The sequence below is a fragment of the Meleagris gallopavo genome, chromosome Z (assembly GCF_905368555.1).
Source record: "Meleagris gallopavo chromosome Z, MGAL_WU_HG_1.1, whole genome shotgun sequence".
NCBI classification, from domain to species: domain Eukaryota; kingdom Metazoa; phylum Chordata; class Aves; order Galliformes; family Phasianidae; genus Meleagris; species Meleagris gallopavo.
The window spans coordinates 32,087,100-32,103,716 of NC_139435.1; the positions used below are offsets into that span (position 1 = coordinate 32,087,100).

General features: G+C 39.8%; 1 protein-coding gene across 11 annotated transcripts in view; it reads left to right on the top strand.

Moving 5' to 3' along the window:
- Positions 1-2,328: 2,328 nt before the first annotated feature.
- CCDC171 (coiled-coil domain containing 171) overlaps positions 2,329-16,617 on the top strand; it is a 190,195-nt gene continuing 175,906 nt past the window's right edge. For 4 of the 11 annotated variants that reach the window (XR_014880683.1, XR_014880684.1, XM_085214408.1 and 1 more), the window contains exons 1-5: positions 2,330-2,539; positions 3,645-3,816; positions 7,075-7,213; positions 9,200-9,374; positions 14,262-14,443. Coding sequence is in view for 9 of the 11 variants with exons in the window: in XM_085214408.1 (XP_085070534.1) it covers positions 3,758-3,816; positions 7,075-7,213; positions 9,200-9,374; positions 14,262-14,443 (555 nt within the window). In the remaining 2 variants the exon portion in view is untranslated. Of the gene's footprint in view, positions 2,540-2,570; positions 2,699-2,741; positions 2,764-3,644; positions 3,817-7,074; positions 7,214-9,199; positions 9,375-14,261; positions 14,444-16,617 lie in introns of those variants that run through there. The other 7 variants (XM_085214404.1, XM_085214410.1, XM_085214405.1 and 4 more) reach the window with 6 other exon arrangements.

Genomic DNA, 16,617 nt, shown 5'->3' on the forward strand with positions numbered 1-16,617 from the left:
TCCAGTACTGAAAAAACATGGCACCCATACAGCTCTGCAGAGCTGGCTGGAACCTTGTACAGCTCATCTTCATGGATATCTACACTGGTTCTTAAAATTAACATAGACCACAGTAAAGTGATGGAATCCCTTCTGTAACAATTGTGATGAGGATAACTGTGTTTATAAGCCCATTCTGTGCCCTATCCATTGGTCTGTGTAGTTTCTTCGGTGACATGTTCTAGACTGTGACTATGGGAGAAGGAAGTTTATGGACAGTGGAAAGACAGTCTGCCTACTTGGAAGGAATACAGGAGTGCTGTACTAGGACTACCTGGAATGCAACAAGGAAGGTTTCAGCCCACATGGAATCAAATCTGGTAAGGGAGGTCAAAATAAAGACTGGGGAAAAGGTGGGCCTGCCACTGAATGAGGTGAGTGCCCTGGTAATGCAGGATTCCAAGAAAGTGGAGCTTCTGAATGCCTTTTTTTCTTCAGTGTTTACTGCTAAGACTGCCCCACAGGAATCCCAGTCTCTGGAGGTAAGAGAGAGAGTGTGAGGAAAGGAAGAATTCCCCTTGGTGGAAGAAGATCTGATCAGAAATTATTTAGGCAAACTGGATACACATAAATCCATAGGGCCTGACAGTATGCACCCATGCATACTGATGGAGCAAGCAAAAGTGATGGAGTGGGTTTCACTTTCTATCATCTCTCAAAGGTCATGGGGAACAGGAGAGGTGCCTGAGGTCTGGAGGAAAGCCAGTGTCACTCCAGTCTTTTAAAAGGGCAAGAAGAAGGACCTGGGAAAGTACAGCCCACTTAGCTTCACCTCCATCCCTGGGAAGGTGATGGAACAACTTATTTTGGATGCTATCTCCAAGCAAGTGGAATTAAAAAGAATTATCAGGAGCAGTCATCATGTATTCACCAAGAGGAAATCATACCTGACCCATCTGGTGGTTTGCTAGAATGTCATGAAAAGGAGTTCTGTGGAAGACCTAGCTGTCGTGGTGAATACAGGTTGACCATGAGTCATCAGTTTGTTCTGGTAGCCAAGACAGTGAGTGGTATCTTAGAAAGAACGTGGCCAGCAGATTGAGGGAGCCCATTCTATGCCCTATCCACTGGATCTATGTTGCCTCTTCAGTGACTTGTTCTGAGACCACATCAGGAGTACTGTGTCTGTTCCTGGGCTCGTCCATTCAAGACAGGGAACTACTGAAGAGAGTCCAGCAAAGATGATCAGGGTCCCAGATCATTTCTCTTCTGAGGAAATACTGAGAGATCTGGGTCTGTTCAACATCTGACTGTCTCCCACAGCATTCTCCTGGAGAAGCTGGCAGCTCATGGCTTGGACAGATGTACTGTTCACAGGTGAAAAACTGGCTGCATGGTCGAGCCCAGAGAGTGGTGGTGAATTGAGATAAATACAGCTGGCAACTGGTCACTACTGGTGATCCTCAGGGGTTAGTACTGGGGCCAGTCCTGTTTAATATCTTCTTTGACAACCTGGACAAAGAGATTGAGTCCACCCTCAGTAAGTTGACAAGTTGGGAGGAAATGTCAAGCTGCAACCTGAATCAGCACCCAGCAAGATGGTTTAGTGGGAGTGGAGGTTATGGATTGATGGTTGGACTAGATGATCTTTGAGTTTTTTTTTTTTTCAACTTTAATGATTATGTAATTCTAAGACTGTGGAGAAGACTGAGAGTTTTTTAGCAACACACACAAATATCTGAAGGGAGGGTTTCAAGAGGATGGGACCAGGCTTTTTAGAGACAGAACCAGGGGCAACAGGCAATAACTGGAGCACAGGAAGTTCCACACAAACATGAGGAAAATTGTGACTGTTAAAGCTTGTGCTGTGTATTCTCAAGTAATCTGCCCATATTTGGACTGTTTTTCGAGATTAACTTGGTCTTGTGTAGATTATGTACTTCATTCAGATTGTCTGGTAATCTGTGGACATCTTGATACATTTTTCACAGAATTCATGTTTTCTTCAGATGCAGATCAACATTCTGTTAGAGGACTGAGGAATGGGAGAGCTCGGATACAATCCCGCTCAGCGGGACCCACACCTCCCCGGGTCTGTGGAAATTCAAGTCATATAGATAGGGAAATAATATATATCCAAAGCACCTTTCTAATTCCTTGCTACCAGAGCAAGCTTGTAAGTGGATACACATTAAGACTTTGGGAGCAAGGAATTAGGAAGGTGCTTTAGATATGTATTACTTTGCCATTTTACGTTCGTCCGCCGCGGCGGGAAGCAGGCACTGCGAGCGCGCCGCAGCCAGAGTCTAACTCGCCCGAGGGCGGCGGCGACGGCGCGAGCTCGAGGGGGGAGCATGCGCGGCTCCCTCCCGCCTCGCGCCGGCGTTGCCCGGGCACAGCGTTTCCACGCACTGCGTTCCAGACTCGGGTGGAGCTGCCGCAACAGGAAGCGGCAATCGGAGTGTCCCGGCGCGCGGGGCAGGGTGGGGCCGCGTTCTTCTAGCTGGACTGTAACAGCCAAGAGGCCCGGAGGGGTGCGAGGGTACGAGATGAGCTACGGGTATGGCGGAACAGGGCTTCTCGGCGGTGCGGCGCCGCTCCGGGCTGGCGTTCAGCTTGGCGGCGGCCGGCCTGGAGGCAGGCGGGAGAGCGGGCGGCGGCCACGCTTCGGCCGAACCGTCGTTCCTTTGTGGCATTTCTTGTCTTTGAGCCCGTCGCGGTGAGGGTCTGTTGGCCACGGCCTGTTGGAGCTGTGGTACGGGCGCGCGTGTCAGCAGGGAAACGGTGCGTGCTGCTAGCGTGGGCTGGCATAGAGGAGTGCCTTGGTGCCGGGGAACTGCAGAGTTCTTTGCCTCGTTAGCCTGAGTGCTGAATGTTGTGTGTTCGTCCTGTGTGCTCACCTTAACTGATTGAAAGAGCTCGTAAATTATGAGTTTAGTACTCAACCTGAAGTAAATATATATATATATACACACACAGATACATATGCGTGTGTATGTATATAGATACAGATATATGTATCCACAGTCTGTGTCATAAAAATGAAATTGATACTGATTTTTTTTTTTTTTCTATCGCTGATACTGAATGATTAAATTTCTAGTAAAGAGGATCTGGGTTACAGTTTGGTTCTCCTCCTTTGTGCTCTCTGATATTGTTGATGCATCTCATGCAAGAGAAATACTGCTGCGTAGGAAGTACCAGATCTATGAAATAGAAGACTGGTTGTGTTGCTCTCTGCACTGACACTTGGTTATTGACTTACTTAACGAAAAAAAAGAAAGTAAAAAGCAAACAGGCAAACCTCCAAAACAAAGCCCAACAAAGTACAGTGTTAATCTCCCGTAGAATTATTTTGAAGAGAAATCAAGTTTGCGATCCTCTTAAGAGTGAAGGCTGTTGTGACGGGTACAATCTGTGCAAACAGTGCATTTTGTGTTGGCGTCTATCTGAAAACTGATAGCGGATTTTCTACAATTTTTTTTTTTAATCTAAACCTTTCAGGCTCAGAGGACTAACAGTGCAGGTGTTTACTGAATAAAATAATTGTCAAATTACAGTTGATGGTAATTGTTCAGATGGTGCTGCAGTAATGCTGTTCATTAAAGTATTTGTTTTGACAGATTATGTCACCAAGTAAACTAAAGTATGTCTCTGTGTTACAGGTTTTAATGTCTTTATTTTATGGAAAAGAGGAAACTTTGAAGCTTCTCAACTTAAAACATATATTGTTGAAGATGATCTTAATTCCACAGAGCTCATAGACTTAAAAAGCTACATGACTGACATAATGAATTTGTCTTCTCCAGTCAGCCATGTTGACCATGAAGCTGAACGGTGAGTTTTACTTCTGAGTCTTAGTCTGGTACTATGGTTCAGCTTTCTGTGGTTATCATTCTAGTTCCCTGAGACTGTATAAGTCAGAAGAAGCAGATATGATGCATTAAATCTGTGTCATGCCATTATAGTCATTATACGAAGAGGTTTATTTGTCTAAAGAGATTTGTAATGACCATCTGATGTACAGGAATACGTGATTGCAGAAGACATAAGTTGCATAGAAAGGGAGTTCCTGTCTCCTGTTCGGGACGCTGATGTGAAATGCCAGAATGATTCTGTATTAGTTGAGGTTGAAAAGATCGAGTTTAAGCCTTGCTCACACATAGGCAGAAAGAACAAAAATCCTTGAATATAAACTTGAGTTAGGCAGTCAGACTGTGGACCACTCCCTCAGGTAGGGGAATTTTGAGGATTGCACTGATAAGTCGAACATAAGACAAATTCTCCCTGTTAAAATTCCTACGCTTTCTGCTACATGTAGATGGAAGGATGGGTGAAAAACCTTTTTCCATTATGTTCTTTGTCCACTGTAACTAGCCACCTTAGTAAATGAGTAGGAGCTTAAAGCTTTTGAGTTAGACAGGCACTTTACAGGGTAGAACTCAAAAGTTGTTTTGAGTGTCGCTAAGAAACTTCAAAATACTTCCAAGGCAGTGCCTTTGATAAAAGCTGCAGTTTATAAAATGTTTTTTTGTTCAAAAGCAGTTATTAATGAACTATTAATGTAAGACAATAGAAATAAAAAGCTTTCTCTGAATTCTTGTTAGGTTGCAAAACATACATACTATAACACTACACAGGGATTTTATGTAATTTTTGTCTTTAATTTAAGCCTCCCTCAGCTTTATATTGTAACGCTTCTGCGCTACTTCATGTGAATATGGAAGGAAGAATCTCACAGAATTATAAAGGTTGGAAGGGTCCTCTTGAGATTTGTGTCCAAACCTGCCCTTGCTAAAAGCAGGTTTCCTATAGCAGGTCACATGGGAAAATGTCCAGACAGTGTAGAATATCTCCAGAGAGGGAGACTCCACAACCTCTCTGGGCAGCTCATTTCAGGATTGCGAAGGAGAAGTCTCTGGACATTTATATGATGTCCGCAAACAAGCTCTTACACAGCTTCTGGAAATGCACAGCATTCAGATCTCTTTTGTTTCCTGCTTGATTTATCACCCCATCTTGCTGCCATAGCTAAGAATTATTTAAAATAACAGTAATTCTTTCTGCCACCTTACCAGAAAGCTAGTAATGTGCCTGGCATTTTCTCTAAGTATATGCAGGTTTTAATGGTCCTGATCTCCTACATTTATTAAACATACAAAATGTGCTAAAGAAGTGGCACCATGTGGAAATTACTGGTAACATACAGTTATTTTGATTTCATAGGTGTCATGGTTTTATGATTTTTGGTTATCGGTATTCCATATCATAACAGCCTGTAGTGCACTGGGAGTTAAAGAGTTAATGCTCCAGGTCTGGGTAGCTATCCCAGAAGAGAAGAAGAACTATGTACCCCAGAGGACTGTTGGCTGTTTTGTTGCTGTTTCCACTCCGAGGGAAAGATAGTAACTGTTCATTGATTACTTGCTTTCCCCAGCTCATCTCTAGTCTCAGCCTGCCTCAGCATTAGATAAGGCCTTAGTTTTTGGACACTCTCTCTCATTTAACTTGATTTATTACTTCCAATTCTAATTATATTGTATTGTTTCATAGTGTGTTATCTTGCATTCCAATATCTTATTTAGTAAATTAGTTTGTTTCTCCTCAGATTGTTGCTGCTGTTTTGTTTTTAGGCCCATCTCTTCATCCTTTTCCTCTTTTTCCCTTTTCCCTTTCCCAGGCTGTGGGTCTGTGGGTCAGCCCGCCCCTTCCCCCTGTTTGTTACAGAATTGGGCCAAACCAGCCTGTAAACCACTGACATTAACTTTGTCTTGTTTTAAAGTGAAAATAGACTTAACTTAAGTCTTTATATGTTTTATATACTTCATATTGATATATAAAGTGGAAATAGTAATTGTATGATAAAATATCTTTGGACCTGGGCTAAAAAATAAAATGTCATCCTCTTTTTAGTGATGTCATTACAGTTAATAGTTAAAAAGTTATGTTACATTCCCTGGCTTTCATAGCATTCTTGTCTTTTGAAAAAAATTTCAGCTACACATATTAACACACAGGGTTCTCATTCACAGAAGATAACCTAGTATAAAAACTTAGACTCAGTTAAAAAAACAAAAGTTCTCAAACCCTAACCAACAACTAATTAAATAGTAATAAATTCTGTTACTTCTGTAATTAATATTTAGGACTTGTTAGAAAAAGATAAACATTCTATTGTTTTTAAGTCTGTTGGAAACTGACTATTTTGTGGTTAATTTAGTCATGTTTCTTTGGGCTGTATATTTCTTGGTGATCATGACAACTTTTGCTTTCATGTGGAGCAGCTAATGTCAATTTTTTTATGTGTCCGTGCAAAAAATGACCTTTAAAACTTGAAATAACTTAAAGTATGGTCAACTTGAATAGCAGTAATTGCATATGAAATTATCAAACAAGTTAATTAAATCATCATTTTTATACTAAATTTCCATTCTACATATAAGTGCTTGTTTTTATTATTTTATTATTATTTGTGGTCCGCAAGGGCCTATCTTATTAGTTGTAGTTTCAGTTTTAATTGAGATTCTAATTGAAATGAATATGCTGGGCATTTTAAAGAAGTAGACCTTTAATTTGTGTAGTTCATAATCAATTGCTTATATATGTAAAGTAAGTGTATACATATTTGAAAAACATATAAAGATAAAATATTTTGGTTGCAAAGGTCTGCATTTGTCCTATGGCAGAGGTGGTCTTGACGTAGTAATTCATGGTTTTTTTTTTTTTTTTTTTTTAAAGAGCCTTACTGCAGGAGACAAAGAGAAGTGTAATGATGTATTGAAACTGTCCTGAAAGTTTATTGAACTGAAATAAGAAAATGAAAAATAATAAAATAATGGTTATTTTAACATCAACTCTAGGAAATCCAGCCAGTGTCTCTCTTCTGAATGCCCACAGCTACATCCTATATCTTGCGTGAGCAGTTACATCTAACTCTTTTTTCTAAAAGTAATAGTTGGGTAGCAAATACACAGCGTAATTTTACATAAGTGAATGCTTTGCATTTTTTTTCCTCAGAATCTAGTCATTTAAAGAAGGGAGTGTTAAAATTTATAAGTACTATTCATGCATTTTGGAAATATTCATACTTTGCAGCTTATGTAGTGCCAAAAGTGGGTCACAGTTCCTACAAAATACCAGTGCATCAGAGTTGGACATTGCTGAAGATCTGAAAAGGAAACTCTGTCAAGCCAAAGAAGAAAAAGTAGACATAATCATTAAACACAATCAAGAAGTAAGTTTTTTTTGTTCTCTTTTATTTTAGTCCTATAAGAAGTGTAAATATGTTTCATTAAGATTATTTTCTTACATGATTTGTCAAAAATGCTGTCATTAGCCAAAAAAGAAAAGCAACATCAAAGATGTCACAGTACAGACCTCTAACAGTTATTCATAGGGACTGATAGCAGCTCTTTTGTCTTTGCTAATAACTGAAGTCACTTCAGGGAAAGTACTTGCCTCTACCAGTACCTTGTTAGACAGAAATTGCCCAATGGCACAAATAGATACAAATCATAGCTTGTTAATCCTGATGAAAGGGCTGTATTAAATTTTACGTGTGTGTGTGTGTATACATATAATATATATATTTTATATATAATTTTTTTTGCCAGAATATTAAAGCAATTGTTTTAATTCTGCAGAATTCATAAATCTAGTACAGCATTTCTGTGTGTGCATCACATCCAGATGGGATATCTTTTAATGATCTTGCAATGTCTTATCTTAATTTGTATTTGTAATTTTGCATAATTTATTGCAAAAGCACAAATATCATGACATTTGTCAAAAACTTAATGCTCTTTAATGAAGACTCCATGCGTAGGGAAATGCTTAGCATAATGAAGATGCCAACTTAAACTTTTTCCTCATGATGCTGTGACAAATTAGTATTGAAGTATTAAGAATTAATCTACCTTAATTTGAGTATCCATTTTTTGCTCTCACATATGGAAGGGAGGATGAGCTGTGAGTACAGCTGTATCAGTAATCAATTTGGACTTTTTGCTGTTGGAATACTTACCACTCTTGCTAAAGTCAACATGACAAGTGATGTGCTACTTTAGACTTGTGCTTGTGCAGAGAAATTACCTCTCTGGATAACAGTTCTAGTCTTATGAGTTTGCTATGGGTGGTTGGTGCTGTTACTCATTCATTTTCGGTGCTAAATCTAGTCACTGAACTTGCTTTTATAATCTGTTCATTATTGGTGTCTGCATGCAAATTAAGAGATGGCTATCTCTCCTGCAGTAAGTTGGTCTTGTGCGGCATTCTTCTCCTGCTGTCCCATTGGCTGTGGGTTTGTTCTGTAAAAATGGGTCCCAGGAGTTATCTAAATTTGAAGAGTAACCTTTTAAATTCAAAGTAAATTTAGTGTGCACAACAAAATTCACGTGCTGTGTAGTGTTGTACTGGAACCACAAAGTTGGATTACTTTTCAAGCAGTTGAACTACCTGGGATACTTTTGTGCCAGATGTTTACAGATATTGGAAGTGCTCAAGTTAGCTAAAAACACTGTTACTGAAGTCAAACTCTGTAGATGTTCTGAAGAGATCTGTATTTACTCTCCACCTTCTTGTAATGAAATAGCTTGGATTTTATTTTCTAGACACAGGTTTTAGTAGTGATGACTGGACTGCATTCCTTAATCGAGATGAAATTACTTTTTAAAGGATTTTTCATTCTTAATTTGTTAAATTTAGCTGCATTCTGCTTGACTACTGAATAATTACATTGGACTAAACTTTGTTCATACTCATGCCTGTCAGTTATTAGATGTCTGATAGTCATGAAGGATACTGGACTGTCTTTCAAGAGTTAAATTTGGAGAAAATTAATATAAATTCATTACTTGAAAACAGTGTTCTGGTTGCTGCAGTTTTTGCCTTTAAGGTACATGAAATGATAATATTACAGCTTTTATTTTCTTATGGTAGAATAGTTTTGATAAATGGAAGGAGTATTTTTGAAATACCTGAACTCAGTCTAGAAATGTGAATAATTTGGCTATATAAAACAACAGGAATAATCAGCACTCATTTACACAAATTTTGTCTTTTGCAAGAATAGATTTCAAGTTCAAGTATCTGCAAATGAGTAGGTAGCTGCAAATGCAGTTGAAGTTCTTTTTCTAAAATATTCCTTAGATGTATTTCTGTAATATGCTGCTTCTTTAAGAGAGCATTCTTGCCAGTTTTCTGAAACAAATTTATTTTGTAGCTGCGTGACTATGAAATCCAGATTGTCAAATTACGGTCTGAATTTGAGAAAGGAGAGGCAACTCGACAAAATCTGGAGTATGCACTGGCAATTGCCAAAAAAGATGCTCGTTTGAGAATATGTGCTGTAGAAGAAGAGTTAAGTGATGCAAGAAACAAGCTTGCAGAGCTGCAAGGTAAGTTTCAAAAAAGCAAATGCTGAAAAATGGTGAAGTTTCTTTCAGATCAAGAAGGGAACTGACTTCTAATAGGTTAAGTTCCCCACTTATTGCTGTATTTTTTTGGATCTCTCTTTCCCATCTCTTAGCCATCTGTTTTTGTAAACTCTTATGCTTGGTGGCTCATGCATGAGTTAAGCTTTTAAGCTTGTCATTTTGTTTTTTTTTCCTTTTCCCCCCATGCATTCTGTTGTTCTCTCTTCAACTGCTGTCCTTGTACAGAATTTTAATCATGGTTAATCCATGTTTACCCGCTCTGGATAGTAGTGTAGTGAAGTTCTTCCTTCTCTTAAAAAAAAAAAAAAAAGTATTACTGTTCATTTGTACTATTTCCAACAACTTATTTTTCTAGCATTTCTTTTGTATTTCACCTCTTCAAAAGCATCATTTTCATCATACTTGTCTAGTTCCCATTCTTCCTCCTTGCTTCACTTGTTATAGATAATGAAACATATATGTGTTGCAAAGTTAATCTATTCTGTGGGAATATGACAGTAGTCATAGACCGGCAGGAAAAAAGTGTCTAGATAAAAATCAGCTACTTACTACTAGTCTAGTAGCTAGTCTATATTCAGAAACTCATATTTCCTTGATTCTTCTCAACAGTGCATGTGAAATTTCTCATTCTTACCTCACTTGGAGGTCAATTTCTAGTTGCTGAGGTAAATATAATACCTTAAGATCTAGTAGAGGAGGTGTATTTGAGTTTAAATCTTAGATTTTTTTCAGTGAAGATTTCAGAGTGTTTCTCATGTAGAATGTGTCTTTCAGGTCTCTGTAGGAGACTTAGAAACTTGGAAATGCTTGAAAGTGCCAGGTGTTTCTAATATAATTGGAAAACTGAATTTTTAAATCCTTTGGAGTATAAAAGATGTAGCAAAACATTCTTTGGGAATTTCAAGCCTGAACTGTTGTTTTCTTACTTAAAGGAGACTATCTTTAGATGCTCATTTTGCTAGTTTACATGCCAGTTTTGAGTCTGTTCTGATTTAGATGTGTGTTGTAAGTGTGTGTACACTTAAACCTACTTAAAATCTCATTTTGTAATATCCTGTGATGTAGAAAAAGCTGTGTTTATTGGCAGCTCCACTGTGTAAATGGCAGTGGGTGGTGGGCATGGGGCCATGGCTGAACCTTGCAGGAGGAGATGAGTTGTAGTTAGTCCCACAGCAGGTGAGCCCACCCACCCACTGTGACAGTGTGCCCACCAGTGAGCCTTTGGCACGTCTAGAAACATAGATCAGAAAGGGTGGTAAAGTGTAAGAGGAAGCAAACAAACAAACAGAAAGTGCCAGAACAAGTAGAGAGAGATGGGTGAGGGACGTGGACGGAATAGAAGAAGAGAGGCAGGAATGGAGTAAGACTGGGCCCAAAGTAGTGATCTCCTGGCAGGGTCTGGAAGGTAGGACTCCATAGGGGCTTCTGCCACTGGAGGAATCACAGTGTACTCGCCCTGCTTCCCCCTCACCAAACAGACTGGTTTATTTTGTGATAAGGGAAATGAAGGGCAAAAACAGGAGATTTCGCAGAATTTTTCTTCCAAGTCAGTGTATTACTGTATTACTGTATTATATAAACTATACTTAGCAGTCTGATTGAATTGTTTGAAATTGCCCAAATTTTTTCTTTTCCTTTGCAATAACTGCCAAAGAACTACAATAGTTATGAAGTTTTCTCAGTTCCTCTGCTTTTTGTAACTTTCTGCTTATTTTCTTTGCCATTTGAAGCCTTCTGTTCCCCTTGTACTCAGCTTTGATGAGGCCGCATCTCCAGTTTTGGGCCCCTCGCTTGTGTCCAGTTTTGGGCCCCTCGCTGCAAGAAAGACATCGAGGCCCTGGAGCGGGTACAAAGGAGGGCAACAAGGCTGGTGAGGGGTCTGGAGCACAGGCATTATGAGGAGCAGCTGAAGGAGCTGGGATTTTTCAGTCTGGAGAAGAGGAGGCTCAGGGGAGACCTTATTGCTCTGTATAACTACCTGAAGGGAGGTTGTAGTGAGCTGGGGGTCGGCCTCTTCTCTCGTGTAACTAGTGATAGAACTAGAGGGAGTGGCTTCAAGCTGCACTAGAGGAGATTTAGGCTGGAAGTTAGGAAATACTACTTCTCTGAAAGAGTGGTCAAGTGCTGGAAGGGGCTGCCCAGGGAAGTGGTGGAGTCACTGACCCTGGAGGTGTTCAAGGAATGTTTGGATATTGTGTTGAGGGACGTGGTTTAGTGAGTACTATTGGTGATAGGTGGATGGGTGGACTGGATGATCTTGAAGGTCTTTTCCAACCTTGGTGATTCTGTGATTCTACAGCTCTTCAGTGTTTAGATGTGACCTTATCTGGCTTGGACTGGACACAAATGAGCCCTTCTGTCCTATAGCCCTTGTCAATATTTCCTCCTTTTTTTTCCCCCCCTGTTCTTTCTGAGGCTTCTTTTGACTGGATTGAATTCGAGCAACACTAAGATTCCTTGTAAAGGGTAAGCATTTTCTCACTGGCTTACCTTGCCTTGTGTTATAGAATCACAGAATGGCTTGAGCTGGGAGGGACTTAAAGATCACCTAGATCTAGCTGCCCTGCAATGGGCAGGGACTTCTTTCAGATACCAGGATGCCCAAAGGCCCATCCAACCTGGCTTTGAGCACCGCAAAGAATGAGGCATGCACAACTTCTCTAGGCAGCCTATTCCAGTGCTTCACCACCTAAATAGTGAAGAATTTCTTCCTGATGTCTAATCTTAAATCTACTCTCTTTTCAGTTGTAACTCATACCCTTGTCTTGTCGTTACACTTTCTGATGTAGATTCCTCCACCTTTCCTGTAGGTCCCATTTAGATACTTGTCAATGGTTTATGGGCTGGTTTGGCCTGGTTCTGTGACTAGCTGGGCTGAGTGGCCCATGGATCTGAGCCCCGGAAAGGGATAAGGGAAAAAGATAAAGAGATGGGCCTAAAACAAAACAGCAGCAACGATCTGAGGTGAAAAAAACTATTTTAGTAAATATCAGAATGCAAGATAACACACTATAATACAATACAATTAGAATTGAAACTAATAAATTAAATGAGAGTGTCTGAAAACTGAAGACCTTACACTAATGTTGAGGCAAGATGTGCAGTTGGGGTGAATAGAAGGGAGGAGAGCCAGCTCCTGTGACTTTGCCAGAGATTTCATCTGTTCTCTGAACACGAAGTCCAGGTATGGGACCGGGGTATGTAATTGTTCTTTTTTTCTAGGATAGGTACCCAAAACTAGAGCATTAACTCTTTAACTCCCAGTGCACTGCATGATGTTATGATGTGGAATATTGATAACCAAAAATCGTAAAACCACGACAATATTGGAAGGCTGTAGTGAAGTCTCCTCAAAGCCTTCTTTCATGTTGAACAAGTCCAACTCATCTTTTCAAGAGAGGAGATGCTCCAGCCTTTTGATTGTCACTGTGGCCCTCTTCTGGATCTCTTCCAACAGATCTACTTCATTTTTATGGTTAGGGGCCCCAGAGCTGAACACAGTACTGCAAGCAAGGATTCCTGAAAGCAGAGGAGAAAGCAAAAATCTTCCCTTGATCTGCTAGCTATACGGCTTTTGATACAGAATATGTCTGGATTTCTGGACTGCTACTGCACACTGTTGATTTATGTTCATTTTTTTTGTCTGCCACTAGCCCCAAGTTTTTCTTTGCTGGGCTGCTCAAAATCTGTTCATTGCTTAGCCTGTGTTTGTACTTAGGATTGCCATGATTCAGATGCAGGATCTTGCATTTGAACTTCTTGAAGTTCATAGGGCTTGCAGAGACCCACCACTCAAGCCTGCCCTCTCTGGATGGCATCCCTTGCCTCCACTGTGTCAGTGGCTTCACTTGGTGGATTTTCCTATAAATCATAAAATCACAGTATTGGGGACCTCAAGAAATCATCTAGTCCAATCCCCCTGCTAAAGCAGGTAAACTACAATAAGTCACACAGGTGGGCGTCCAAACAGGTCTTGAATGTCTCCATAGAAGGAGACTCCACAATCTCTATTTGCTACCTTTTCCAGTGCTCCATCACCCTTATTGTGTAGAAGTTCTGTGTGTTTTTATGGAACTTCCTATGTTCAAGTTTTAGGCCGTTACTCCTTGTCCTATCACTGTACCACTGAACAGAGCCTGGCCTCATCCATTTGCCTCCCTCCTCCCTTCAGTTATTTACAGACATTTATCAGATTCCCTCTAAGTCATCTTTTCCCCAGGCTGTACAGACCTGGGTTACTCAGTCTTTCCTCATGCAGAGCATGCTCCAGGCCTTTCATCATCTTTTTGGCCCTCCACTGGACTCCTTCTAGGAGATTTTTTCTTTTTTGAACTGGCAAGCCCAGAACTGGACACGGTTTTCTAAATGTGGCCTGACCAGGGCAGAGTAGAGGATCCTTTCATTGGATAGGTTCATATCTTTATAGTCTTTAACTGCGTTTAACTGAACTCAGAGTTAAATAGTAGAAACTCAAATCAGTTAGAAATGTAGAAATGGAATTGACCAAATATTGTGGAAATCTGAAATTAAGTCGTCCATACTAGAGAGACCTCATTTGAAAGAATTAGCTCCAGTTTTTAGTCTTATCCAAGAGGAGAAGAGCTTCAATTCATAAAAATCTCTAAAAGCATTCATATGTCCTTATGAGAAAGATGCTACTCAAGCCTCAACTTTTTTCCTTTTTATAGAGGAGGCGGTGCCTTCCTTTGCTAGAAATATTTGTTGTAATGTTCCAGAGAATATCACAATATGTAGAAGAACCAATACTCACCTTTTTTTTTCTGAGCATTAGCATTTTCTGAGCTTAGCAGTAGTATTGTCATCTTTCTCTTTTTCTGTAAACAATAGTGTTCAACGAAAAGCTTCAGCAGAGACTCGTAGAGACTGAGAAAACATTTCATATTGCTCAACAGAAGTGGAAAGAACAACAACAAAGACTTGCAAGTGAAAAGGATGATATTCTCAGAACACACAAGGATGAATATGAATTGCTTCTTAAAGAAAGAAGTGAACTAGAAAGCGTTTTGCAGGTATGATCTATTAATAGCTTTGAAGATGAAATGCATGAGATGATGCCTAGAACCTTTTTTGGTGCAAAAGACTGGGTAGTGGATTGGGATTTTTTCTGGTAAAGAAATCTCCCTAATAGATAAACGTTGCAGTATTTTTTCTGAAGAGTATAACTTGGTGAAGTTATACTTACTGTTTTGCAGACTTTCCTGCTTTGCTAGTATGTGATATAGCAAGTTTCATGTTAAGCAGCTAAACCAAGTCAACAGTGCACAGTGTTGGTGAGGCCCACTTGTCCTTTATATAGTTCAAAGCTGAGTTAGTAGAACCAGGGAAGGCTAAGACCTAACTTCTAACTCAATTTTCTTTTTACCTCCCTTAGTCTGTCTTTTGCCTCTAAGCACAAAAATCACTTGTACAGTATGGAGCAAACACACTCATAGAATCCAGACTGTGATAATGGGATTTCCAAATGTGTGTTGTGTGTTATCCACTCTATGCAACATAAGAAGAACGTGATAAATATCAGTGGAGTTTTAAAATTTCTGTAACCTTAGCATTGATAGAAAGAACTGCTATTGGAAATTCAAGTAGGAAAAAAAAAATCATTTAGTATTTAGAGGTGATATATTATGTCTTATGCTGTGGATTTTATTCTTCAGATAGTTAATTTCTATGTATTTTTGGAAAGTCACTTTCTAAGTTGGGCTGCACTGGCATGCATAAATCCCCTAGATACAAAATATGTTTATAATTTTAATAATTTTTATGCTCTTTTCACAATCAAGCAATTCAAAATAATTATATTTCAAAGAAACATAGTAATAAGCTCTGGAGACGTTAACATGCCCAACCATTAACATATGCCATTGGGATACTAACAGTTACATAATTATAATTTAATCATTTTAATCTCTATAATGGAAAACTGAATCACCACATTGCCTCAGCGGTAGAACAACGCCAGTTGAGGAAAAATGAACAGGTATTTAACTACTATTAGAGAACATCTAAGAGAGGGCTATGAAGATAGTGAAGGGTCTAGAGAGTAAGATGTGTGAGGAGTTACTCAGGTCCCTTGGTTTGTTTCAGCCTAGAGAAGAGGAGATTGATGGGAGACCTCAAAGCTGTAGGCCCCCCATCTCACACACAGTGGAGAGCCAGGTGCTGATCTCTTGTGACAGGAACAGGACCTAATGGAGCGGTGTGGAGCTGCCTCAAGGGAGAGTCATGTTGGGATTTAGGAAAAGGTTCTTCACAGAGACAGTGATGGGGCACTGGAACGGGTTCCCAGGGAACCTGTCTTGGCACTAAGCCTACTGAAGTAAGTGTTTGGATAATGCTCTTAAAAATAAGAGTTGGAATTTTGGGTGATCCTGGATGGAGCCAGGAGTTGAACTTGATGGTGCCTGGGGGTTTGTCTTCTAGAGTTCAGGATATTCTATTACTCATGCTTTGAAAGAAGTGTAGAGCAAAGGCTCTAGTAGACTTGATAGCCATTTACTCGTAAGAGTGACAAATTCAGAAAACAAGTTGCTACTTAGACATTCATTTTCTCTTATTCAACTTCGGGTTTTTTTAAATGCTTTTCCACTTTATAACTTCCTTTAAAACATGAGAAACTTGGCTCAGTTGGACTTGTTGCAGGTCAAGCTGCGGAAAATTAGCTCTGCTTTCTTCCCACGCACTTAACTCCAGACCTGGGGCACTGCCAAACAGTCCTCCCAGTGACACTAAACAACCCTTGCTTGGCAGCTTGGAAGCTATGTTCTGACAACAAAGTTACCTCTTATGCTACATTATGATGCTGTTTATCAGATTCAATAAAAAAATATATTTTTTTACATCTATTAAAAAAAATAAAAGCGGAGAGAATTGCTGAATTACATCTATTCCAGAGTACTGTAAACTTTCTTTTCAATCCTTTGAAAACACAATGTAGTAAGAAAGGTGCAATTAGACCTGAAATCAAGTAGTGTGGTTGTATTTGTTCCTGTGCTTACAGGAGTTGCACTGTGTCAACAGTTTGGCTGTTTGAACCAGTTTTGAGCTGGTTCTGTGACTAATGGGGTGGAGGGACCCACAACCCCCCCACCCCGAGACAGGGGTGGAGGTTAAAAGGTATGGAGATGGCCCTGAAAACAAAACAGCAGCAATGAGCTAAGGGAGAAAACTAATTTACTAAATATGATGG